We start from the raw sequence: 25,902 nt of genomic DNA on the forward strand, positions 1-25,902 counted from the left end.
CAATCAGTTCTTTTTGATTTTTCTAAAAATGATTTCTTATTTTTTTTCTCTCATTTTTCAGTTACAAATTTCCTAGTGTTTTCATTATTTATTATAGTCCGCTCATTTTTATAAAATGAAATGAAATAACATTGCCTGAGTCTTCTCAAACTTTGTAAGATTTTCTGGTGCGTTGATATTAAATCATCGAATAACTAAATTGTTAATGATGTAAGTGAATTTTTATAAATATTTGAGTGCGTATTAAATACTATGTATCACGTTATACCATTATATGTTTGCAGTGGAACGAAAATTTAACAATTAACAGAAAATTTTTCTTCACACTTGAAGGTTCTTCTTAAAGAAATAACAGTTGGATTTTTCTCACAATTTAACTACAGATAAATATATTCGTATATATATATATATATATCTTTTACGGTTTCAAGACCTTAGGGCCTAAGAAACGAGAAGTAATATAACTAATATTTTCTATCGAGGTCGACTTTTATAGGCGAAATGTCATAATAATGCAAAATAAAAATGCTTTACACAACTAAGATGTGTTTGTTGATTTTTTTAATTACAAATTTAATAAATTGTGTGACTAAAAATCAAACTAGTCTCTAGCACCTTCCACCAACACTGAGAAACCTTCATAAGCTTGATAGAAAAATTTTACGTAAATTTTTCTGTTCAAATAAAAGACGTATTTATGGTATAAGTAAAAAAAATATCCATAGTATCGATGGTAATATAAATATTTTTAAATGAATCGTAAAAAGTCAATATTTAAAATTTTTTGACGGGTCCAGTGGACGGCTTCCTACAGATAAAAATGGCACACCTTGTTTTTTTCACGCATACCATTTTAATTAACAATTTAAAAAATAACCTTTTTAACTTCAAATATAATCTCAATTTTTAACTTACAAGTTATATCTACAAGAGCTCATCAGCTGATGTCCTTATTAACAAATTCTTATTAACAAATAATGGAGCAAATAAGCCTAATTTAAAAATAACTAACTTGCAGCAATTAATTAATATTTTGCATGAGATCTAAATATTTAAAAGCACTAAGTATTATGCACGTTGGCTAAAAAGAATGTCAGGGTCATTTTTTTACACGCGTTATAATTTGTTTGTACAATAATTTATGTATATTACGACATGTTGAGTAATAGATTTTTTTTAGCTTCCTATATTTACTCTCTCAAACGTTGTGCAGTAACAGATGTATATCTTTTGCAATATCTAAAACTTTTAAAGATAAATTGCACAACAATTAAGGGTTTCATAATATTGTATTTTGTTTGAAAAATGTAATTAAGAAACATTAACTGAAGGTCTCCTCAATCACCTTGAGGAAAAAAAAAATTCATCAAGAGAGACAGAGGGAGAGAAAGAGCGACACTTTGTTTGCGATAACAAATAAATATCACAAGTCATTTAATTGATTACTTTAACAACACCAGATCAGTAGTGAAATTTATCAATTGAAAAATTTAGATCATCAAGAAATTTCATTGAAAAGCTGTGATACCTTTTTCAATTTTAATCTGTACAAGTAATATTGACGAGATGTGAAAATGGCATAACTATACATTTTTTCTTTAACACCGTTACACCACCTTTGGCTATATGTTTAATTGACTTGCGTCACAGGTTATTTACACAATCACTAAACTATTGCGATCTCTTATTCTTATTTTTGCTTTTTTACTCTCGAGCAAGTACGTATTTTTACTTAAAAATGAGTCTCGATGAATGATAATTATTTGAAAACACAGCATTACTAACAACAATAGGCAGACGTTGCGTCGCTGCAATGAAAAAAAAAAAAAAAAAAAGTCAACCTATCGATCGAGTGCCGATGATTGTAACGATCAACAAGCGTAATTAAATCGATAAACAGCTTAGAAGTTATGATTGATGGGTACGTACGTATAACTCTGTTCAGTTATTTTTTTGCTTATTTCGTTTAGAAAACTTCATCTATTTATGAATTTCGCTTTTTCTTTCAAAAATTTAAATTTCACCCAACCGTATGGTGATTTTCTAAAAGTCACCCTATTGCTACACAACAAGGTACTGCTTGCGAGTTACGTATAGTAATGTGTCCTAATTTTGTGTATTTTCCAAGTCAAACCATGATACGTACGATATGTGAAATTATTTCAAGCAGCCTGGACTCGTGGCATTTATTCCCGTGAGATTATATCATTTACCCCCAGCACCCTCCAATACCTATACAGCGACGAGTGAGTGTTGGAAGATCAAGTCGTTGCTGACTCTCGTGGCAATGTTACTTTTACCAGCAACATTCGAAACCTCATGGATGCACATACTTCTACGTTATTTCAAACAAACGTGGCGATAATTTTTTTCCTGGAGGACTACTCGCACAACGGCTTGCGCAAAGTTATTGTAATATTCCAATGACACGAGAGACCATTAACATAAAGAAAACGCGTCACATCCACTCCGACCCCATTATTCCTTCTTTTTTTTTATATATTAAAAACCTTCAAGTGCATAGCGCTCGTATCCTTTTGCCTCCTCCAACGGGTTAAGACAGTTCAGTTTTTTTTTTTTTTTTTTTTATGAGTAAGAAAACAAAGACGGCATATAGTAGTATCAACGGGTGCAGAATCCGCGATGTGCGCTATCGACGAATCACGGCGTTCCAGTGGTTCCGGATTCTTAGGTGAGATCGGTGTCTTCTTCCTCGTCGTCGTCGTCGGGTCTGCCGGTGGGACAGCACAGGCCTTCGGAGCCGTCGTCCCTGATGCAGAAGAGCAGGCTCTCGGTGACCGTGACCTCGTGGGGCATTATGCCGTGGAACTCCTTGAGATCGGCCGCCGGGAACCAGGCCTTCTCGTTGTCCTCGATTATCAGGATGTTGAATAATCTGCCGCGAGGATCAAACATGTTTTTAAGACTTTCCTTGTTCATTTTGTACCGATTTCTGTATAATAAATAGGTATGCCGTACAGCCTAACGTTGGATAAATTGCCAAAAAACGTGTACCCATTGATCATGGGAATTAAAATTACGCAAATGCATGAAAAGACACGCGATACTCATTTTAATTATTCGGGTCGATTTAAATAAATGATGGGTGAACTGAGGTAGTTTTGATGAACAAATTGTATAGCCACTGAAAAAGTGCACGACTGACGATGTGGTTCAACATGATGTTGGGGTGTCGCTTGGCGTTAGGTCGACCGGTATGTTAGTGGACCCTGATGATTTATTTTTTTATTTTTTTATTTATTTTTTTTTTTTTTTACCTGCAAATGGCCACCGCAGGAATCCAGAGTATGGAGGCGAGAATGAGAAAGGCGATGAGCATCAGTGCCCAGAAAGGCCACTCGTGCCTTTCGGTGATGCCTTTGCTTGGTACCCAGGCCTGGTAACCGCTACCATCGACCACTATCTCGATGACCGAGGCTACCAAAATACTGAGCATTGCCAATGGACTGAGGTACTTCCAGCAGATCAGCCAGTACAAGCCTGGTCGGTTACCCGTCATTAGTTCGATGTCATCGGCAAACCTGCAACATTTTTTTATTTTGCATTGTACTGTCTGTTGAGACTCCAACTGTCAAATGGCCTTGTTGCATGTTAACAATACAATTCCTACCTTGATTGAAAAATAGAAAGTTAATCCGTGTCTCTCATCAATAATAATTGTTAAATTTTATACATTTTTTTCTTTTTTTTTTTTTTTTTTTTTTTTTTTTTTTTTTTTTCTATTTGAAGGATAATTTTAGATGGTCATTTTCGACAAATTTTACCAGCAATAAAGAATACACACATAAAAGTATATATACGCATATAAAATAGAGACAAACGCTTGGATTCACGCACTCGCACACGCAAATTCGGACTGACACTTCCGGGAGCTTAAAATACTTTCATTGTAACGTTACGCAAACATTTGTATCATGTTATCATAATATTTCATCTTTCGAGTGCGAGCAAAAATTTCTCAACGAGGAAGCAAAATAAAATATTTTGTTTATTTTTTGCGATATTTAAAATGTTGCATATTGCTTACGAGTGCAAAATTATTTTTCCATACAGTCGAAAAAAATGTATCATCCAAATATCTCGAATTTCAATATTATTTTTCTGTACATGCTTTAGGGCATGGATTAATAAAAGAATTTGTAGTTTTTTTTTTTTTTTAAATAGTATACCTTTTTATTCCATACACGTAGGACACCCCAATGCACTCGAAGAAGGCGATGATGAGCAGAGGAAAGTTTCCGCTGAAGTTGTCGAAGAGAACGAAAACGTAACTGCCAGCCCCGTGAGCAAATGTCATTGATATCACACAACATGCCAGGCAGATGCCACCTAATAATGCATTTTTAAATTATTTGATCCACCTCGTTTATAAAATACACCATATTTTCAGGCACGTATATTTTTATATCGCTAAAATAAAGTGTAAGGTGTTTTTTTTCTTTTTTTTTTCTTGCTATTAGTTTGTACTGAATCAGTTGAAAGTGTTTTACCAATTTTAAATAATTTTCCGTTAAAAATTAAAAGTTTTTATTTAATTTTAAAAGTTATAAATTTTCCTTAACTTTTCACCCAAACATTCCGAACGTTAGTGGTTTTTAATTAAAAAATGTCACATTTCTCTTTTACCGAAAAAAAAAATTTCATCAATCCCAATGAACGTTTATTTGAATAAAAAAAAAAAAAAATTTATTTGAATAAGATCTATTAAATATTACGTTGTTTTAAAGAAATTAATAACATTATTTGATTGTAATAAATATTCATTTAACTCCAACAAACATATATTTTTTTTTCTTCTTATATTCAAATAAACACGTTTATATGGATTACCAAAATTTATTTTCAGTATAAGTACAATCATAACTTTTCACAGTATCAGATCGCGTCAATTAGGCACCATAATCATTTATTCTTTTGAAATAAAAGTAGTTGGGCGACGAAGGCCCATTCGATCGTTCATTTACACAATCAACTGCACCAAAGGGGCGTTAGTCATGCGGTGTCGAATATATATATATATCCGAATTACCCGCGAAGACAATTGACGGCGTACACAGTCACCAATTATTAAAGCCACTGACCTGTGAGTATCTCCTTGCGCAGGTTCGGGAACAGTTTCATGTCGACGATGCTCGTGACGACGCCCTCGAGCGTACCGAATTGCGAGTCGATGCCCAGCGTGAACAGCATCAGGAAAAATAGGACAGACCAGAATTGCGCCCCCGGAAACTGGTTAATGGCCTCGGTGAATATTATGAAAGCCAGACCTGTTCCCGACGCGGACTGAAATTACAAAATTTTAAAAATGATATCATCTTATACCCTGCTAATTCGAATTTTACAAGTTTTTTTTTCCATTTTAGCGAAAAATTAGAGTGAAAGTTGGCGAATATTTTATGGAGCGCAGGCTTTTGGTGTATAGGCAATTATCACGTCGGATAAGGATCTTGAAATCGTCAGATATGGAACGAAACAAGTTCCTTCGGTCTAATAATACGCTTTGAAAAATCATTCCGATAAGCTATCGGGGAACGGGAGTTGATAAGATCATTTTGTCTCTCTTTTTCCGAACCAAAATTTCACTGATACGACAAAACTTTTGAAAAATGTGTTTAAATGTATACTGTTTCAAAAATCAATAATAATTTTCAATTTTGTAGTTGTTAATGCTTTCATTAAGAAAGACGTCACTGCTATTTGCGGCTTGTGTCAATATTTTATGCACTGATATCACCAGAGACTGTTGTTCATCTGTTACAAAAAAATAGTTGTTTTTCAAAAATCTCAATTAAAAATATTTTTGCACTTGAAAAATCAGCCAAGCGGCAATACCAAGACATATAATTGTTTTACAAAAAAGAAACTACCGATTCGCATCAGCTAAATTATTTTTTAACAACATTCAGAATCCCCGCAGAGCCAATAAACCAGTTAAATTACCTTTTTACCCGTAAGCCCCTACTCACAGATGCTGAAGAAAAGCAAACTCTCACCTCGCGCAAACAAAAAAATGTACGTATATGCAACAAACTTCCAATTCCCCATTGACAATTTACACATTTGTCGTAATTATGTGCCATTTTTTTTTTCTCCGTCACATATAGTTGCTCAGTCGCCGAGAGCATGTAAGTAGGGGGAGTCGGAGGATACAGCTCGTTTATTGAAGCAACGCCGGGCCTCGCCAAGGCCAGTCGTACGACGCGGCTCGGCAGAGTAGCGTCGGCTCCGACCATATAGACCATTACAGTTTTATTTCCTGACTAATTTTTATTTTTTTATTTTTCATCATCTATTGTACACCCACGTGTTTTGTTTTTTTTACAAAAGTGACAAATGGATAAGAATGAAAGGAAGCGCAGGCACAACCCCAAGCTCAGCGCCAATTTCTTCGGCAAATTGTTCTTTTGGTGAGTTGACTTTTTTTTTTTTTTTTTTTCCTGACTTAAATTATGTATGAAAAAATCTTTGGCTGCTAGGATTAATGAAAAAAAAAAAGGAAGACGGAGATTATACATTGACGCTCCGGATGAATGCACCTATTGAGCGAGTTGGTCGGGAATGCCATACAACGTGTACATATGAAACGATTGATTACAATTATACGTGAAAATTCCGTCGAAGCGATAAGGCGACGCTACTGCAGTTGATTTTTGTTAATTGGTCTATTGAGTGTCTTATGTGTAGGTGGATGATAACAGAGTTTCTTTTTTTTTTTTCCATCCAAGCAGTTGATAATCAAATAAACTGCTTGTGTTTGACATTTCGTCGCGTCGTACATCGATTCGCGTAACTGTACTCCACAGTAAAAGACAAACGCTCCAATTTAAAACTTACTTTGTGTTTGACTTCTCGTACTTTTTTTCCCTTTGTTATCTGAGATGGAGCTTTTGTTGCTTATCGTGTGGAATATCACGCGCAACTGCACTGCTTTGTATCATCCTCTTCGTTGTTATTATTACCTCTGAATCCCATAATTTATTTGTACGACTGTAGTGACAAATTGATGTATTTGATTTTTTTAGCTGGTTGTGGCCGATATTTGCAGTGGGCGGAAATAAGAAGCTCGAGGTAACAGATCTCTACGAAGTATTGCCGGAAAATCTTAGCGAGTTGAACGCCGATGCTTTGGAAAAGTAAATTCTTTGTCTTGTTTTCCTTCGAATAAACAATTTTATCGTATTGAAAATAATTTGTTCGAAACAGAAATTGGATGAAAGAGTTGTCAGATGCCACCAAGACGGGGAGAAAAGCCAGTTTTTTCCGGCCACTTTGGAGAACATTCAAATTACGGTTTCTCGGTAGCGCGTGTCACGCCTTTCTCTACCACATTGTTCTCCAGTTAGTAAAATCGTTACCTGCAATTGACTTTTTTCTTAAAAAATTAAAAACAGTTGACCAATGTAAAATTAATAATTTCGAAGAACGATCGAGCCAATAGCCGTGGGTCTCCTTATTTGGCACTTTGACCAACGAGCCACATCGAGCACGACAGAGATCTACGTTTACGCGACCATTTTCGTGATTACCAGAGTATTGGGCCAATTGGTGTTCAACCATCAGCTCATGAAGTTGCGTAGCATCGGCGTGAGCGCCAGAGTCGCCTGCACTTCTCTTATCTACAGAAAGGTGAGAGTAATTACAAACCGCTTAACATAACAACTGACTAGTCGTCAAAGTTTTTTCCACCGTAACAACTCTACAATTTTTCAAGAAATTGCCTCCTCGTATCAAGATTGTATACCACCACACAATCATACTCAATTTATTTTTTTTTTTTTCATTTCGGTGAAAATGATATAATTTTCGACGAATGAATAACTTGATCGACTTTATATTATAACACGTAGTAACGCAAACACACAAAGGTACTAATATTAGCATTTTTGGTAAAAAAAAAACATGTAATCGATAAACGCTCGTGTCCAACGGCAGATATTGAAATTATCACACACCGAGAAACAAGCCAACAGCGGAAGGATAATCAATCTACTGTCAAACGACGCAGCCAGACTCGAGCTTTTCTTTTTGTTTCTCCACACTCTGTGGGTACTGCCCGTCCAAACGGTCCTGCTCGTATACCTGATTTGGCACCACGTGGGAGTCGCCTCCTTTGCCGGCATTGGTCTCCTGATGACCCTCACCATTCCAGTATTTGGTAATAATGCTCCACAAACTCGGACCAAAGTCAAGGTATATACTGAGAGAACAAACCAGTTCAAGTACCGATGAATTTCAGGACTCAGTGGCGGGGTGATAGCTCGTATTCGCAGAAAAGTGGCGACGAAAACGGACGACCGGGTGATGCTGTTGGGCGAGGTCGTGCGTGGGATTCGCGTCATCAAGATGTACACGTGGGAGAAGCCCTTCGAGCAGCTAGTTTTTCTCGCCCGAAAGTAACACTCCACTACCGAACAATAATGCGCATATACTATACGATACACTTCGAAAATCATTAAATCCTTGTTTGACAAACCCTAGGTATGAGATGGACGTCATTTCCACGGCCGCGCATTTGAAAAACTTTTTGTTCGCCGTCTCGTCCTTCTCGAAACGCATACCATTGTACGTTACAATTATTATCTACGTGATCCGAGGACACGCCGTTTCGGCTTATACGATATTCACGCTGGTGCAGTACTTTAATCTGCTGGACGTCCTGCTGAGCTCCCATTTGATGAGGTGCGTGAACCTAACGTCGGAAGGTCTGGCCTCCATGAAAAGGATAAAGGTGAGGACCGATGTCTACAATTACAAACGAAGCCCGAACAAAGAGATGTTAATACGTGTTACTTGAACAGGAATTTTTGGTTTTCGAGGAGCAAACCTCTAGTGTACAATATTTGCAATCAGAAAAGGAGGAGTCAATAGTTGCGATCAAAGATGTAAGCGTTGCCTCGGTTGAGAATCCCAAGGTTGATGTCTTGCATGATATCAGCATCAATGTGAAACGGAGATCATTGACCGCCATTGTGGGACCCGTTGGCGCAGGAAAGGTAGTTTGGTGAGATATTGTAGTTGTTTCTATGATCTGTTTGGCTTATCCATTTTTTCTTGAAAGGAACTTTTTTTTTTGTTTTGTTTTGTTTCCGTTGCCTTACGCCTTACTCCAGAGTTTACTCCTGAAACTGTTGTTGGGCGAAGCGCGACCGTCGAAAGGTGGGATTCGCGTGTTTGGGGACGTGTCGTACGCGAGTCAGGAGCCATGGCTTTTCAAGGGAACCATCAGGGAAAACATCATATTTGGCGGTGTATACGATGCGGACAAGTACCGGAGGGTCGTGGAAGCGTGTGCTCTGTCGGAGGACTTGAAGCAATTGGCTCGAGGAGACGGAACCGTAGTTGGGGAAAGCGGGGCGACCCTCAGTGGTGGGCAATGCACTAGAGTCAGCTTGGCCAGGTACCCAAAAATCTGGACTTGAGAGATGGAAACATTTTTATTCCTTAACGGTGTACTTTTCCTGTGCAGAGCAGTTTACAGAGACGCCGATGTTTACTTGTTGGACGACCCTTTGTCGGCTGTTGACGGCAGAGTAGGCAAACGACTGTTGGAGGATTGTATCAATGGATTATTGGCAAATAAGACTCGGGTGTTGATTACGCATCAAGTGCAATTTTTTAAGGAATCGGATGAAATCATCGTTATGGATAAGGTAGGTGTGACGAAAAAAAAAATCATCAATTTAAATGGAATTTAAAAAAGCCATTTACCATTTTTAGGGATGCGTAAAATATCAAGGAAACTTCACTGATTTCCAGAAGACTGAGAATCTTTCAAATTATTTGAACATCGATGATAATTTAGTCGATCCGAATTCCGAAAGGTTGAAGTCGAACGAAAATGGCTGTTTGGGTCAAATAAAAAATGTCATCAAAGATGACGAAAACGGTTGTTTCGAAGAAACGCACAAGTTATTGTGTGTCAAGGAACAAGTAATTAGCCCCAAGAAAAGCGTTAATTGCGAAAAAGAACACGAAATGAAGCTACGAAAATTCTTGTATTGGAAATATTTCACTTCTTGCGGTTCCTATGCCTTACCTTTTTTCACATTCATGGTCTTCGCATTGGCTCAACTGTTGATAAGTGGTTCGGATTACTTTGTGGCCTATTGGTTCGGATCCTATAAAATACATTATTTCAAACGATCGTGAAAATTTTCGAACATATTCAAGACTAATATTATTTTATTTTTTCAGGTCCAAGCATCAATCGGTGTACACCCATGAGGATTCCAATTTGCACCGAAACGCTTTGTATTTTCATAGCAATGATTCAAACTCCAATAGTTCATACGTCTCTCAAATTAACAGTTCGAAAGAGTCGGAATTCTTGTGTCCGCAAAATGTCACTTTCATTCTTGCATTTTTCACGTTGTCCATCATCGTAATGTGCATAGCAAAAACGTCTCTGTGTACCATTGTTTTGAATAAATGCAACGAAAACATTCATCGCCTAATGACTGCGTCTTTGCTAAGAGCAAAAGTCATATTTTTCGAAGAAAACGATTCTGGTAATATAGCGAGTGCGTTTTTTCTGAGTCAAAAAACCTAAATTTCACGTATAATGTTAACTGAAAATATGTCACAGGCAGAATTCTCAATAGATTTTCGAAAGACATGGGCTCCGTGGACGAAAGATTACGAGCCCTTATAGTCGAAGCCGCTGAGTACTTTTTCGTCATCATTGGGATAATAACGCAAATCATCATCATCAACTACTTGTCCGTTATATTCGTCTTCTTCATGGGATATATATTTTACAAAGGGAGGACAGTCGTCATTAAAACTACGAAAGACATCATGAGACTAGACGGAGAAAGTAAGCTTCAATTATTCACCTTCAAGTGACAAGGTAAAAAATAATGTATCTTTAACGGTAGGAAACACTTGAATTTTTTAGCCAAGAGTCCAGTTTTCTACCACGTTAATTCAACTCTTGCTGGTAGATCGACGATTCGCGCGTGTCAGGCTCAATCGTTGGTCACGAAAAATTTCGATGACCTTCAAGACAATCATACAGCTGCCGCAGGACTTTGCCAGTACTCCCTCATAGCTTACAGTTTTTGGTTGGACTGCGTAACTTTGTCATTCATGAGCGTCGTGGTTTATGGCCTGTTGCTTTTGAAAAACGACCAAAGCAGTGGCGCTGACGTGGGCCTCGCCATCACGCAACTGATAACTCTCACTGGAATAATGGCTAGAGGGATCAAGTTAACCGGAGACTTGGACACTTTTATGGTTTCAACCGAGAGATTATTTCAATACACCGAAATTGAACGAGAAGATCAGCATGAAGCTCACCAGCCACCACCACCCGTTTCCTGGCCACACGAAGGAGCAATTGAATTTAAAGATGTATCCCTTCGGTACTACCAAAGCGACACGATCATTTTGAAAAATTTGAACTTTACCATTGAAGCAGGGGATAAGGTAATCAGATGAGTAATTTCTTAAAATGGTCCAACAAACAACGTGGAGGTAATGATGTACTTTTTGCAGGTTCTTATCATTGGCCGAACGGGATCGGGAAAGTCATCTCTGGTATCGGCATTGTTCCGTTTGGCCAGAGTCGAGGGTTCCATAGCCATCGACAGCGTGGACACACGGGCGGTTGGGCTCAGGCACTTGCGCAACAAGATCTCGATACTCCCCCAAGAACCGGTGCTGTTTCCCGTCACTTTGAGGAAGAATCTGGACCCTTTGCAGGAGTTGGACGACGCGGTTCTCTGGTCCACTTTGCGGGACGTTGAGCTGCACAAAGCCTTTGCGTCTCTGGACGCGACGGTGGACCAGTTGAGCGCCGGTCAGCGGCAGTTGGTGTGCCTGGCCCGAGTCATTCTCCAGAGGAGGAAAATTGTGGTGCTCGACGAAGTCACGGCAAACATTGACGACAACACCGACGCGCTGATTCGGAAGACCATCAGAGAGAAATTCAAGGATTGCACTGTCCTGATGATATCCCACAGGTTGAACGCGATCAAGGATGTGGACAAGGTGCTCGTCATGGATAACGGCAGAGTAGTCGAGTACGACCGGCCTCAAGTTTTATTGCAGAATAATCATGGGTACTTTTCACGATTGCTGTCACTCATTACTAAAAAACCCTCGTCAACCTTGTGATATAAATATCGTAGTGGTTTGGATATATTTTAAATGCATAGAAATGCCAGTTATCACGGGTTTCTTATCGGGTAATGATTATCCAATCCATTGAAACCACAACGAAGAAATATGTTTTTCTATTACACGCAAAGTCAACGGAGCTCTAGTTGAATAAATTAACAAAAAATTAAATGAGATTAAAGTGATATACTTACGTTGTCGAGTTCTTTCTGCAAATCGCACTCCGGTAGTTCCGGCATTATCAAATTCCCTAAGCTGCCGTTACCATTTGTGACGTTGAGCAACGTTCCACCGGGAGGTAGATGGCTTGGTATCTTCCCAGGACTGCCGAATACACTCAACAATGTGGCATTTTTTTCGGCTAGACACTGCTCGTAGACCATTGTTGCTTTGAAACCTAAAGTAAGATGGACTTAGTGTGGGTCCATGTTTTATCATCAGAATACACAAGTATTATAGTTGTTACGTGAAAGGACTATGTGTATGTATGAATTTTGATAGTTGTATGATTTGTAAGAAAAAAAAAAAAACATATATATTACCTATGATGGAGAAAACAACGATTCCTGCAAACATGGATGTAAAGCAATTCGTGAGACTGACCATGATTGCATCGCGATAACAGTTGTTATTGACGGGATTGTAAGACGAGAAGGCGATGAGGCCACCGAAAGCCAACCCGAGGGAGAAAAAAATTTGCGTACCAGCTTCCAACCAGACCACAGGATCTGTTAACGTGTACCACTAAAACAATTGGCGAAATTATTAATTTTTAATAATTAAAAAATAACTGTCAATAAATAGTATGCCATTTCATTATACTTTTGGTGTGAAAAGATGGCGCAGACCATCGGACATCCCGGGTAACGTTACGCCTCGGAAGAAGAAAATTATAAGGACGATGTACGGAAAAGTGGCTGTAACGTAGACAACCTGTGTAGAAAACATTGTATTAATAAAAACTACATATCTTTATGTATGAGCACGTGAAAAAAGAACCAATGACATCACTCATTTCCAATACATATTTTTGTATTTAATTTAAAAATAAGTAAAATATACCTTTCCTGACGACGCTATTCCTTTGATCATACACATGTACACGAGAATCCATGCAATAAGCAACGCCAACGCAATTTTCCAGTTGAAGACCTCGGGTGTATTTATATCCTTCGAGACCATTAAGGTTGTCCTGTACCAAAAGTATTGCGTTGGACTACTTTGCTGGAAATTGAAATTATTATAAGTTCAATGAAGCGATGGTTTTTCATTAATCTCACACCCCGATAGAAAAAAACTTTTGCACTAAACAATCGGTTTTAAACCATTAATAAATGAACACTGGGATTATATTCTTTGATTAATATTTTTTTTTTTTCACAGAAGTTTTGTATAAGCTTGCATTGATTAGAAAAACAGCAGGAAGCTTAAAATATTTTTAGTTCCATTATTTCGCTGGAATTCTTTCTCTAGATTTTTTTTTTTGTTTTTTTTCAACATTTTACATTCGATTAGTGAAATTGTCGTGAGTTTTTATCTAAATTTAAAAGTTACGAATACATTATTTGTAGTTGATAACAAATATTTAAATGTTAAATTTACAATAAACATCACGAAAAAATGTTTGTAGAGTTCTTTAACATGTCAGTTTTTTTTTTTTTTTTTTTTTTTTTTTTTTTTTTTTTTTTTTTTTTTTTTTTATCAGAGTATTACAAGATAAATCACATCCAAAATCCAAAAAACTTACCAAACACTCCGGTTCAAGTGCATAAGAACCATTTGAATAATATTTGTTGGGACACTCTGCCCAAGGCAGCTCAGACTGAAAACTCTGGAAAAAAAAATTAATTTAGGTACTGCACATGCGTTATTTGAAAACATTTATAAAGTTTTCATCTTATGACAAATAAACGAAAACATATTAAAATGTACCTGAACAAAGTAAAATAGGCACCACGCGATAATAGTATTGTAATAGAGTGCGACGTTGAACGATACTACAGCGCTACTGATACCTATTCCAGCCATATACGGGGATACCTTAATTTTTAAATTGATAAATTAGTACGTGCAATAAATATTTGTTTAAAAAAAAAAAAGAAATATTAACGAGTCCCACCTGATTCCAAACCCCAATTGCACCCTTTCGTAGTCTTTGTCCGATGGCGAGTTCAAGGTAAAATATAGGAATTCCTTCTATCGCCAACATCACGAAGTACGGTATTAAGAAAGCACCTGTAATGCACAAAAAAAAAAGATATTGTATAATGATATCAGAGATTACTAGATTAATCAAGCCTCTATAAAAGACATTTAGTCAACGCCTAGAAGTTCTGAAGAATCTTTATAATTGCATTAATTTTATAAATTTTCATCATTCAAAAATAATACATATTTTCGTGAAAAAAATAAGTAGATTTATTATTGTTACATGTTGAGTCTAGAAAACTTTGTAAGCCAATATCTTGAAAAATTAATCTAAAAATTTTTTTTTAACCAATCGCAACTGGAGAGAAAATGAGTTAATTTTCACAATTAAAAAAAAAAAAATAATTCTTTTCATTTATTTTCGTGTGAAAAAATTACTTTTTTTCTCATTTGCATGCACAATTTAGACTAAAAATGATTCATCATAATTCATGAATATGTATCAACAAGTAAGATAATTATAATCCCAATAAAAAATCGAACGTTTTTAAAAAATTTTTTTTTAAAGTACGAAGAAAAAAAAATCGTAAGGACACCGTATTTCTTAGATAACAAAATCAGAGAAACAGAGAGAAAGAGCGCACAAGTTCATCGATTTTGGTCAGTTCTCCGACTAGCTGTACGTATATCGGACATCTGTATAGTATGAAGGCTATAGAGGGAGATAATTTTTCAAAGCTATACTTGCACGTAAGATGGATTTCCAGCCAAAGTGTACGTAGACATTTTGAAGGAATATCAACGTGAACTTTTATAAAAAAAAAAAAAAAAAAGCCAAAAAAAACGCCTCACTCTCGGTTACTGTACTCAAGGACTCTTATATAGATGCCAATCAGCGATTTATGAGAGAGTATTTTTAGCCAGCGCGAGGATTTTATAAAATAGACGTTCAAACGACGTAGCTCGTTCTTTGGCACCAAAAGACACTCGATCGTGATTTAAATTACTACTCATTAGACCATCTTTCAGATATATATACATGTATTATATACGTAAAAATATCAACACACTTAGGCATATGTATATACATGCAAACAAGTACCGCTCCAATAAAACAAAATTCTCAAGGCCATTGGCACATACCCCCTCCGTTTTTCTGGGCGAGGTAAGGGAAGCGCCAAACGTTGCCGAGGCCCACGGCGTAGCCGACGGTGGCCAGGAGGAAGGTCAGCTTGCTGTCCCAATTCTCGCGCTCGTCCTCGCCAGCCTCGGGCTTGAATATCCCCTTGCCCTCGTTGCTCCCCAACTTACTGCCCCCGCCACCTCCGTCGCCAACTTCGGAAGATAGAGCCGAGGCAGCTGCCGCCGATGCCCCCGACGAAGGTGCACCCCCGCCGCTGCCTCCACCCAGTTTGTTCTGCCGGACATTTCAAGGATTTTATACAAGCCGTTCGACATTATATTATGATCTACTGCAGCGTATAACGTATTAGTTGTTTAAAAGTGTCGTCGATCCAAGCGAAAATATATTTGGTTGACATTAAATATTTATTTTAAGTTTTAAATCGATGTCACTTGGATGGACCGAGTATTCATTTCGTTTGTACAATATATGTGTATTGAAATTGTATATTTGTTCCTTGCCTTGTTGTGACTGGGGCTCGAGTCCTCAAAGGCAGCATTGGTGGCCCCGTAATTGGCAGTGACGTTGCTCTTGCGGCTCTCGACGACGAGCCGGCCGCGCATCTCCTTCATCTCGAGCTTGTCGACGCTCTTCTGGGGCTTGAGGTCGCGCGAGCTCTGCCGGCGCACCAGATGCGCCGTGTTCGCCATCCTCACCCGAACGGCTACTATCGTCTCGTGGCCCAAAGTGCCTCGTCTTCGTCGTTTTGCCGGATTTTCGCGTCCCACACGAGCACGAGATTATTTATCCGGTTATCGTGGTCTACACCCTTTGGCTTCGCCCTTTGCCACCTCGTTTTTGGTTCTTCTTTGCTCTTCCGAGGATTATCTGGACTTTTTTCATCAGATGGATGGGTTAACGACTAATAATGGCTCCATCCTGAAACGTTAATTGACAATTACTCTTTTTTTTTTTTTTTTTCCCCGAGATGAGCATGTACTTTTTGACTAGCTCGTCAGAGACGTGTTAGAAATGGAGATGTAGAGTTTTTTCTTTATCTCCCGAACAATAACAGTTGATGTTTCTGAATCAACAGAGACCAAAGGAATAAAAGAAGACATACGCTACGAGTAGAAAACCTGGACAAAGTAAATCGCCTCGAGGGTACTTGTACGAAAATCCATTTTGAGACAAAGTCGATTGACGATGTCTATTATTAACCGCGACTCGATAGGCAAAGAGAGACACTTTTGTGTGCAGAGCTCTCGTGCATCCGTGCGCAGCTTAGCGCCTCAGCTAACGACGCGAGAGAGCCACTCCAAGTGTCAAATCGATTCTTCGAGCAACAGCCGACCTTAATCGAATGCCAACGAGGCACAACCCTCACGGCCCGTGTATCCAGAGGTGATGGGACGTGTGTAAGTTGTGGCCTTCCATTGGTGTCGCCACGGGGGCTTGTTTAGGAGTCAAGTTCTCTGCTTAAAGTACACAAGAAGCAATTTCAACTCCTCGTACGCGTGGCGGCTCCCATTTGTGACGAGCGCGAGAAAGTGCTCGCGTGTACCCTCGGCCATAGGTAACTTTAGTTGGAAACTTTGCCAGTGAAAAACTTTCACCCCCTGCGCTCGTGGGGTCTCGGCGTCTTTTATTTCAAGCTCTTGAGTGAAAATAATGGCCCCCCCGGAAGGGCTTATCTCGGGTCGTACGGGGCAAGACTAAAATTAAATTCCCGCCCTGAGGGGAGCATAAAAAGGGCTCTGCTCGAACGCAACTTTGAAAATACGCGTGTCGATGGGCAGGCCAACAAAAAGAGGCGCAAAGAATAGCTGGCGACTACCTACCGATTGTTTTCGTTGGCCAAGGGAGAAGGAAGCCGATTGATTGATGAAATAAATGTACGTGAACCAAAGAGCTCCTGGAAATCGCGAGGATATCTATCTTGGAAAAACGTCCAGAGTTGCTTGTTATATAATAATACATTCGTAATCCCCCGAGCTCTACCCGTTCCCGAAACGACGAGAGCTGTTGTTACAGTTGGTCGCGCCCATGTGCCGCATCAGTTTTGAGATCTACCCTCTTTTCCGGTCTTTCGTCGAGGAAATGAATCACGACGGGAAAGAAGGATGGCTTCTTTTTTTTTTTTCTCGACTCTTTTAGTCTTAGTAGGACGAAGCTCTCGGGACCAGGAGTGTTCGGGGGGAGATACACTCTGCGATAGTGTTATACATAGGAATTTACGAAGATTTTTCGGGTATTTACATAGGATCAGGGAGGAGCGAGCATCATGATTTTAATAAACAAGTATAGGATTTCTTAGTACACGAATTTGTTCTTAATATGCAAGTAATCGTAGGATTTTGTTGTAAGCTTTTTTTCTTTCTAATTCATCTAGTGTGTGTTCATTTTGTGCGAGTCAAAATATAATTATTATTATCACTCGACAAAGACTCCGCGAAGAGTTTATACATTCTGATTACTCTATATTTAAAGCGCTTACTTATACTTCTGCATCAATAGATATCAATCAATAGACAATTCGATTGATTTGACACAACAAAAAAAAAAAATGACTGGCAAACCGTTTGTAAAAAGGTATCATGAATTATTATTCAAGATGTTTTTTCGAGGTTCTTCTTATTGTTACTAGTGTTATCGTAAGTTTTTTTTATCTCTTCTTTTTCCACAAGGATCAGTTCCAGACAATGCCAAAAAATACCACATTTGATGTATCGTGTCCAATACCATTTGCACACCGTTGTCGAATAGCGTTATTATTTGCTCTACTTTGTTTTTTAATTTTACCTCATTCCGCTGTTACAATAAAGATTAAATATACATGTGTTTGCACAAAATGTACTAGATAATATTGGGGGTGGGGAGTTTATATTTTTTTTACGAGGACCTCGATCCATTCGAATCGAGTAATGAGAAGCAAACAGAACAACGTTGCCGTTGTCGTCAATGTCATCACCGCATAAGCACATGTATATGCACACGTGAGCGCTTCCGCGTCAGACGAATCGATACAGTATAAATATCAGCCCGTTAACTGGGGGAAATAAGGGAAAGGCAATTTATCATACCCCTTTGAACTCGCATACATGTGAACTTTATCCCTGTGTGGAAATAACCATCGTACTCTGCGAATAACATAAAACGTGTGATTAAATTCATGTCATTCGAAGCATGACCGATACCGTTTCCACCTATTTTTTACAAATGTCATTGCTGTGAAATACTTTTTTTATAACTTTTTTTTTAATTTTAAAACATAAAAATAAATCATTTCTACTTTAAATCGACTGAAAATAAAAACATCGAATGCCGCCAACGGACAAAGTATTAAACCCGCGTTGCAAGCTGAGTGTGAGTTATTTTCGTTCCGGCAGCTTCCGCATGTAGTGAAATGATTAAAATCAGAGGTCGAGTGCCAATGGCGATAACGTAGATAATTACCTGGCACCGGTTAATTTGCCGAGTGGGTTACACTCGTTGCTCTCTTTTGGAGAAATATATGGTTGCGAAGGAGTGAGAGATTACCCGTGTACTTGAGCCCCGAATGGCTTTTCCCGCAAAGTTGTTGATGAAAACTCGATGTCCGTACTGCGTGCAATATTTTAAATTGCCCGAGTTGCTCGAACATTGTATGGATTTCCGATCGCAAGGCGCTGTTCGAGCTTCCCTTACTTTTTATCTAAAAACCACACCTTTACAACAATATATGCACGTTCATTATCACATGGGATCATCAGTTGTTACACTGTTGGATATTCGCACGTCCCCGTGTATGTTTCTCGTAAAGTAAAAAAAAAAAAAAAAAGGTACTCGGAACAAAAGCTCTTGTTTCCGAGCACGCGTTCAAAGTAACAGGGGAAAAAAGAACTCGCACAGAAACTCGTCCGAGCCATCATACACGCATGTACAGAGGAAAGCGCGAGCCCTTGCACCCCCCTGGAATAACACGTTCCTTTGTAAAGCATATCATATCTGTAATAACAAAGTGCAGCTTCGCTACCCGAGGGGCCGCGCACTCTTGAAGTGATTAAAAAAAACTTTGTACGTCATTCTAAGTCTTTCAAAGATCTCGTAAGTCACCAAAAGACTGCAGAGTGCGCAGCACCTCGTCTCTACCTACGCCATTGAAAATCGAAACAAAAAAGTGCGCAACGTCATATCCCCTCGTAAGCGATTGATACGATTGATGTATTCTCCCCGGGGCCAAATTTTACCAACTGACGTTGAACTTTTTTTTATTGTTTCGCGCGTACGTGGATTTTTTTTTGCAAGAGTTTTTGCGCCCGTCACTCTTTTCATGAAGATCTAACGCGTATCGCTCGACGGAGCGTATAGGGGCTACCTGCTGCACTTGTTTTTGCTCGACGTACCATTCACGTGGGGCTTCCATAAACCGCGCATATATATCTTATGGCAATGTACAACTGGTGCATGTAAGTATTTGGCACGCCTATTTTCAATTGTAATTCAAAAGATGCTGGGTGTATAGGAGGGTACAGGCCATTCATCACCAAACAAGGGTTTAAGTGTAAATTGACACAAAGCTGGGAGGAAGGAATTCAGCCAAGTGCGCGTGACTCGCGACTCTTTTTCCCCTGCCTCGGCACAGTCGACCCTGACCTATAACGCACCTACTCATCGGCCTACGCGTACCCACGCCATTTGTCATCGGCACGTGAGTGCTCGTCTGATTTTTTTTTTTTTTTTTTTTTTTTTTTTTTTTATCTGTCAGGCTTTCGAGTGTTTATGCTTGATGAAAGATTCCCGGCTCGAAGTATAATAATATGGGATCACGCCAGAATTGGGTGTAAGGTTACCAATAGCAAATACTGCGAATCTGGCGAATTTAATACCTGGTCCTGAAAATTGTATTTGTATGTCCGCGGAATTGAGCTTATACGACTAGAGGTCACAACCATCAATCGCACATTCGCCGCGATACGAAAGAGAAACCTCGTGTACGCACTGGGTGTAGGGAGAGGGAAAAACTATATTCACTTCTCCCGTGTACGACGATCAATCACGCGATACCACGACGTTACCTTCACCGATAAATTATGAGGTATAGAAAAGTAAATAAATAGTCCGTATCACGGTCCTCCCTCCCTCTTTTTTTTTTTTAACTAGCAGCGTGACTAGCCCACCGAAATGAAAAGTAGCCCCGTGATGATCACGAATTTCGTCCATCGATTATTGCGAGTAAGAGAGAGGGTATGGAGGTGTGAGTGTTGAAACGTGCGTGCTCCACTGGAGCGTCCACGAGATTTGCGACTCCCTCATTCGATTATGTAACGGGCACTTGCCTGCGTTTCGTAGAGCGCGTGTGGGTTTTTTTTGTGTTCCGTTACAACTGGAATGTATATGCATTGTCTCTCCGTTTTGGGTCACTAGCTGCTGTTAATTTTTTTTTTTTTTTTTTTTTTTTTTCGAACAGGAAAAAATCTATTCTCAGTAGTACAAGCGCGTATCGTATCAGACGCTGGAGCCTTACTCTTCTACTATGGAAACTAAAAATGTGACAGTCTCACGAAGAAATTCCGGAGAAATAAAACACATCAATGCATTGATGCTACCAGGTAGGTTCAAGTAGTATAAGCATGTAATTGGTCAGACGTGGCCTCTTTCATCGCGGACCGTAGCTCTGAGAGACTTTCTTTAAAAAACACTGGAAAAAAAGTAAGCACTTCTTCCTTCATGATGTGTTTTCTTTTTACTCTTGGGACTCGACAGAACTAAACTTTCTAACTGAAAGATGTACGAACAGGAAAAAATCGATTTTCAGTAGTACAAGCGCGTTTCCTGTCAGACGCTGGAGCTTTCCTCTTGTACTACACTATACAGGAACTATAAAAATGGTGCGCGCGGTGACGTGCGACTTTTCGGGCAAGTAACTCTGTGATTTTTCACATGTGCTTTTTCACCACGCAATGTTCCTCGAGGAGGGTGTAGGCGACCTCCTCGCAGCAAAAATTGCATAATTTCCCCCTATCCCCCTCCCAGTAATGGGAGGCCTCCCATCCCTCTTCCCTTCCTTCTCCAAAGTGCTAAGTGCCCATAGTAGTGCCCTTATTAAAAAAAACTATAAAAATGAGATAAGTAGTCTCGCGAAGAAAGTTCAAAGAAATAAAACACATCAACGCATTGATGCTACCAGGCAGGTTCAAGTAGTATAAGCATGTAATTGGTCAGACGTCCACTCTTAGCAAAAGCCGTAGCTCTGAAAGATTTTCTTTAAAAAACACTAGAAAAAAAGTGAGTACCTCTTCTTTAATCATGTATTTTCCTTTTATTCTTGGGGTTTGACAATACTAAACTTTCTGGTTCAACAATGTACGAAAAGGAATAAATTGATTTTAAGTAGTACGAGCGCGTATCCTGTCAGACGCTGGAGCCTTATACTCTTGTACCATGATGTGGGTAATAAAAATGAGACAGTCTCACAAAGAAATTCCGGAGGAATAAAACACATGAACGCATTAACGCCACCGGAAAGGTTCAAGTAGTATAAGGGCATAATCGTTCGGACCGTATAGCTCTAAAAGCCTTGCTTTAAAGAACACTGAAAAAAAAAAAAAAAAAAAAAAAAAAAAAAAAAAATCAAGCACCTCTTTCTTAACGATGTCTTTTTTTCCTTTGAAGTATATCACGAGTGCGATTCCGGTCGGACGAACACCTTCACCCTTCTCGTATCCCTCCTCGCAGCATCGATCCACCAGAGCACAATAACTCGACGCACATCACTCAGCACAACAATAAGGCTAACAGTAGTTATACTAACAATGTAACAAGTAACAAGTAACAATAACAAGTAACAAGTAACAAGTAACAACAACAACAACAGCGGTAGTAGGAATAGCCGAACGGGTGGTCCAGCAGCGTATTGGGAGTGTAGTCGAGGGATGTACCCGCGGCCACTGCCGAGACTCACAGAATGTCACAGCCGGGCACGGCTAAAAGGGGAAGAGGGGCAGGGAGAAAAGGACCCGTGTGTGTGAGTCGCTGCTATACGCCGTATACGCGAGGGAGAGGCAGAGACGAGGTGAAAGAGAGGGTGTGTGTAGTCGCGGGTGTGCGCGCGTCGACGTAGCTCGCGTCGCCACTGACCTGTGGAACTCGGTGGCACAGCATCGGAGAGCGCCCCTCTCCTCTTGCCGAGGGATTATACGGGGTATGCGTTTTCCACCACCGCCTCCCACTGTGTGACTCTTTTACCTTTTCACTCAGACCGAGCCCGAGCTACGTAACTCGACCTGAAAATCGTTAAGGGTTGCACTTCTCTACTTGTTGTACTACTACCGTTTTTCCTTTTGTTTTGTCATCAGGTTCTGTTTACTCGTTTCGGTTTCTTTTTTTTTTCTTTTTTCGAGTGCTTTTATCAAAAGTATAGATATGGGAAGGTGTTACATTTGGGGGGAGTCGCAGGGATGGAGGTTTTTCAGCTCCGGGGAGGTGTGAATCGATTCAACGTGTAAGCAACTTTACGCGAGGAAGGGTACCTCTTGTTATACCAGCTACTTTTATCTCAACCGAATAAAACACAAGGGTAGCCCGAGCTAGAGCAGTTTATTGCCTGCGCAACAGCTAGCCGCGTGCTTTGTAATCGCGCCATGAAACCTCGTGTCATGTGCATGTCCAGGATATGTATGGGTACCAAAATGTGTTACTTTAGCTCGACGAACTTGCGCATTCCACCAAAAGCCCGTAAGTTATGTAGGTAGTAACAATCATTAGGCTCGAGTTTATTGTTCCTGCAAGATGTTGCAAATTTTCGATAAGACGGTATACGTTACCTTCGGCCACCACTACCTGAAATAAAAAGAAAATAAAAAAATTCCCCTCGGCCACGTTGTTTGCCAAACTGGGGTGTCGAGTCGCCGAGTACAACCCAACCAGCGATGCTTTTACGTGCCAGTGGCACCATCTGCGCGCGGAAAAGCCGGCCTCGGGGACGAGAGCGTGGGAGCCAGAGAGAGGAGGGATACTTGCCGAGATGGAAGAGGAGGGTCGCACCGGAGAAGGGAATCAATAGCACCGCCAGTGCATGTGTGTAGGTGTGCGCGGGGGTGGGTATAGGAGTGCAGTGAATGCAAGGGTCCCTGCCAAAATTGTCCGATGACGTCCGCGGGATTCTAGACCCTCTCTCCTTTCCCTCCACTTTATTTTTTGCTATTAGCGTTACTGCTGCTCTACATCCTCGGGGAGGTTCCCCCTTCCCTCCAGTCGCTCTTGGGGTGAGGAGTTTAAATGATTCCGCAATTTGCGTTATTCCTTTTTGGTTAAATGACCGATTTTTTTTTTTTTTTTCTCACGAGAAGTCGCCGGAGAGAGGACGCGTACTTTTCTCTACACTCGAATCATTCGTGGTGGCTAAATAAATGACACTTTTATTCGTACAATGTATTTTTCTTTTTTTTTTCTTTTTTTTTTTTTTCCTTTTTTTAATGACTTTTTAAGTAGACTTGTGAAAATGAACATCTTTGTTATTAGCGAGTTCTTTTATTGAAGACGGATACAATTGCATGATGGGAAACAAGTTTTATTTTCATTGCAAAATGCACGAGCTTTTTTCCTATTGATTCAACTTGCATTGAAAAATGTAACATAATACTGTAGCCAGTATTATTATGGGAGCTCGATAATTGGAGACTAGTAAATTTAAGTTGGATGAAACTTGGCCTTTTTTTCACCGCCCTGCTATGTGAAATTATAAAAATAACTGTGATGGTAATCCAATGTCAATCAAATTAAATTGCTACAGAGTAACTTGTATCGTGCAAACAGTACATATCACTAAACTCATGATAAAAATTATTATTTATATCTGTAAAACGTCTTTATAACTTTTTTTTTCTCTCAGTAAGATGGTAATTTCTTATTTTCTTTTTTTTTTTTTTTTTTTGTATTTTAACGAACGTTTTAACTTTCAGGATTTAAAATAGATTTTCGTCACTTATTATTGAGACTTAATAAATTTGGCGCTTTTCACCTGCGAAAGTTCGATCGTCAATTACTTGGTAAATGTACGTTAGAAGCAATACACGGTGTTGATAATATAGTCGAATGATAATTTTTCAATGTCCTTTACCACATTTTCATCCACAAACTAAGAAGTGTGAAAGAGGAAAAAAAAAATTTCAGGCATATCTATTAGATTGTTTGGTTAACAAACAACGTCACGACAACCCACGCAGATCCCCCCCCTCTCCCGTCGAGTCCACCACCGTGTGTCTCCGCTATTTTCTCGATTCATTCAAATTCCATGCTTCTCACCCCTCGTCAAACACGCCTGTTCCAACCCCCCAAATGTTGCCCAATAGAGAATGAAAAAAAAAATCTCTTGAACTCACTTGCCATTATTTTCAATAAGATAGCTACGCAGCTTATTTAGGTATGGTAGACGGAAGCCATTGTACCCTGCCCTACTTTGTACACTGTCTCGCTCATCCATCTTTCTGTCCTCGCACTAGACCTTTTTTCCCTCCATATTAAGTAATGGCTGCTATACGTTTTTTTTTTTTTTTTTTTTTTTTTTTTTCTTCGTTTGGTGCGTGTATAAAGAGGTGTCCTTGTGACAAGATGATTTAACACTTACTGCAACTTTCTTGCGATAGCACCCCACATCCGAGAATACCTTCCTGGCATGATGTTGAACGAATGTTGTTTGAGAATTGTTTTTAAATATAGCAAACAGTAAAATGAAATGTATCACAGATTGCCCAGATCATGAACTTTCAAATCGTCTGATCCATTAGAGCTTCTTTCCATTCTTTGGGTAAAATACTTCCAAACCGTACAATATAATGTTAGTAAATAAAAGTGCTGTTTAATTACTTAAAGTGCAAAATCACTTTTTTACACGGTGCAAAGAAGAATCGTGACTCGAGCGCGTGAATATTCAAAACTAAAAAACTAAAAAAAAAAAAAAAAAAAAGGAAAAAAAGAAAAGAAAAAAATCTTACACCGACAAAGGAATACTGTAATTCACCGTATCCCAATTAACGACACGCAAACATAATCACACAAAACCTATGCATTGCCGTAAGTATTAAATATCCATGTGAATAACGTTTAATCAGCTGCATACAGGTAAAGGTATTTGATCATCCCTCTGTGGGTACACACACACACATATACTGTCAGTATAGCCCAACCGCAGCTCGGCATAATAGCGCATACAGGTGATGCACGCTCTCTCGTGCGGCTGTACAGTTAAGGACGCAAATTGAGCTACCCTCCATTACGTGGAGGAGGGGCTCTCTTTTATCATCCCAGACTTAATTATTGGTGCTGTCCACTGCGTGGGTGGTTAATAATATTACGCGCCCACGTGTGTGTGTGTGTGTGTGTACGTGGCTTGCGGTGATAATAGGTAGGGTGGCATAGAATAGTATAGGGTTGGAAGTTTTACTTTGCTACAGCTGAACGTGTGCCAAAACAGGACGGGGAGAATAAAAATTACGCTACGTGATATATGC

The 25,902-nt window shown here is 39.3% G+C and overlaps 2 protein-coding genes across 4 annotated transcripts; one reads left to right on the forward strand and one right to left on the reverse strand.

Moving 5' to 3' along the window:
• Positions 1 to 2,574: 2,574 nt before the first annotated feature.
• Positions 2,575 to 16,122, reverse strand: LOC106647658 (sodium-dependent neutral amino acid transporter B(0)AT3). 3 transcript variants are annotated; one of them, XM_089594906.1, is made up of 13 exons: positions 15,945 to 16,122; positions 15,433 to 15,690; positions 14,261 to 14,376; positions 14,074 to 14,181; positions 13,889 to 13,972; positions 13,204 to 13,365; positions 12,964 to 13,074; positions 12,684 to 12,885; positions 12,336 to 12,538; positions 5,103 to 5,304; positions 4,191 to 4,350; positions 3,279 to 3,542; positions 2,575 to 2,896 (listed from the first exon to the last, which is right to left on the reverse strand). In XM_089594906.1, exons 1-13 carry the CDS (start codon positions 16,120 to 16,122, stop codon positions 2,689 to 2,691), a joined length of 2,256 nt encoding a protein of 751 aa, XP_089451032.1. In that variant the 3' UTR covers positions 2,575 to 2,688. The 3 variants fall into 3 exon arrangements, with proteins under 3 accessions (XP_089451032.1, XP_089451030.1, XP_089451031.1); XM_089594904.1 differs by having other exon boundaries at positions 15,433 to 15,713; positions 15,929 to 16,122; XM_089594905.1 differs by having other exon boundaries at positions 15,433 to 15,648; positions 15,897 to 16,122.
• Positions 6,190 to 13,130, forward strand: LOC106647659 (ATP-binding cassette sub-family C member 4-like). Its single transcript, XM_089594903.1, has 15 exons — positions 6,190 to 6,428; positions 7,044 to 7,154; positions 7,225 to 7,359; positions 7,443 to 7,647; positions 7,954 to 8,176; positions 8,258 to 8,414; positions 8,500 to 8,749; positions 8,820 to 9,014; positions 9,132 to 9,418; positions 9,488 to 9,671; positions 9,739 to 10,130; positions 10,216 to 10,529; positions 10,607 to 10,837; positions 10,919 to 11,448; positions 11,518 to 13,130. Exons 1-15 carry the CDS (start codon positions 6,355 to 6,357, stop codon positions 12,136 to 12,138), a joined length of 3,909 nt encoding a protein of 1,302 aa, XP_089451029.1. The 5' UTR covers positions 6,190 to 6,354; the 3' UTR covers positions 12,139 to 13,130.
• Positions 16,123 to 25,902: the final 9,780 nt, after the last annotated feature.

This window comes from Copidosoma floridanum, unplaced genomic scaffold, assembly GCF_036245765.1.
Source record: "Copidosoma floridanum isolate Cflo_tuat_1 unplaced genomic scaffold, Cflo_Japanese_pri ptg000021l, whole genome shotgun sequence".
NCBI classification, from domain to species: domain Eukaryota; kingdom Metazoa; phylum Arthropoda; class Insecta; order Hymenoptera; family Encyrtidae; genus Copidosoma; species Copidosoma floridanum.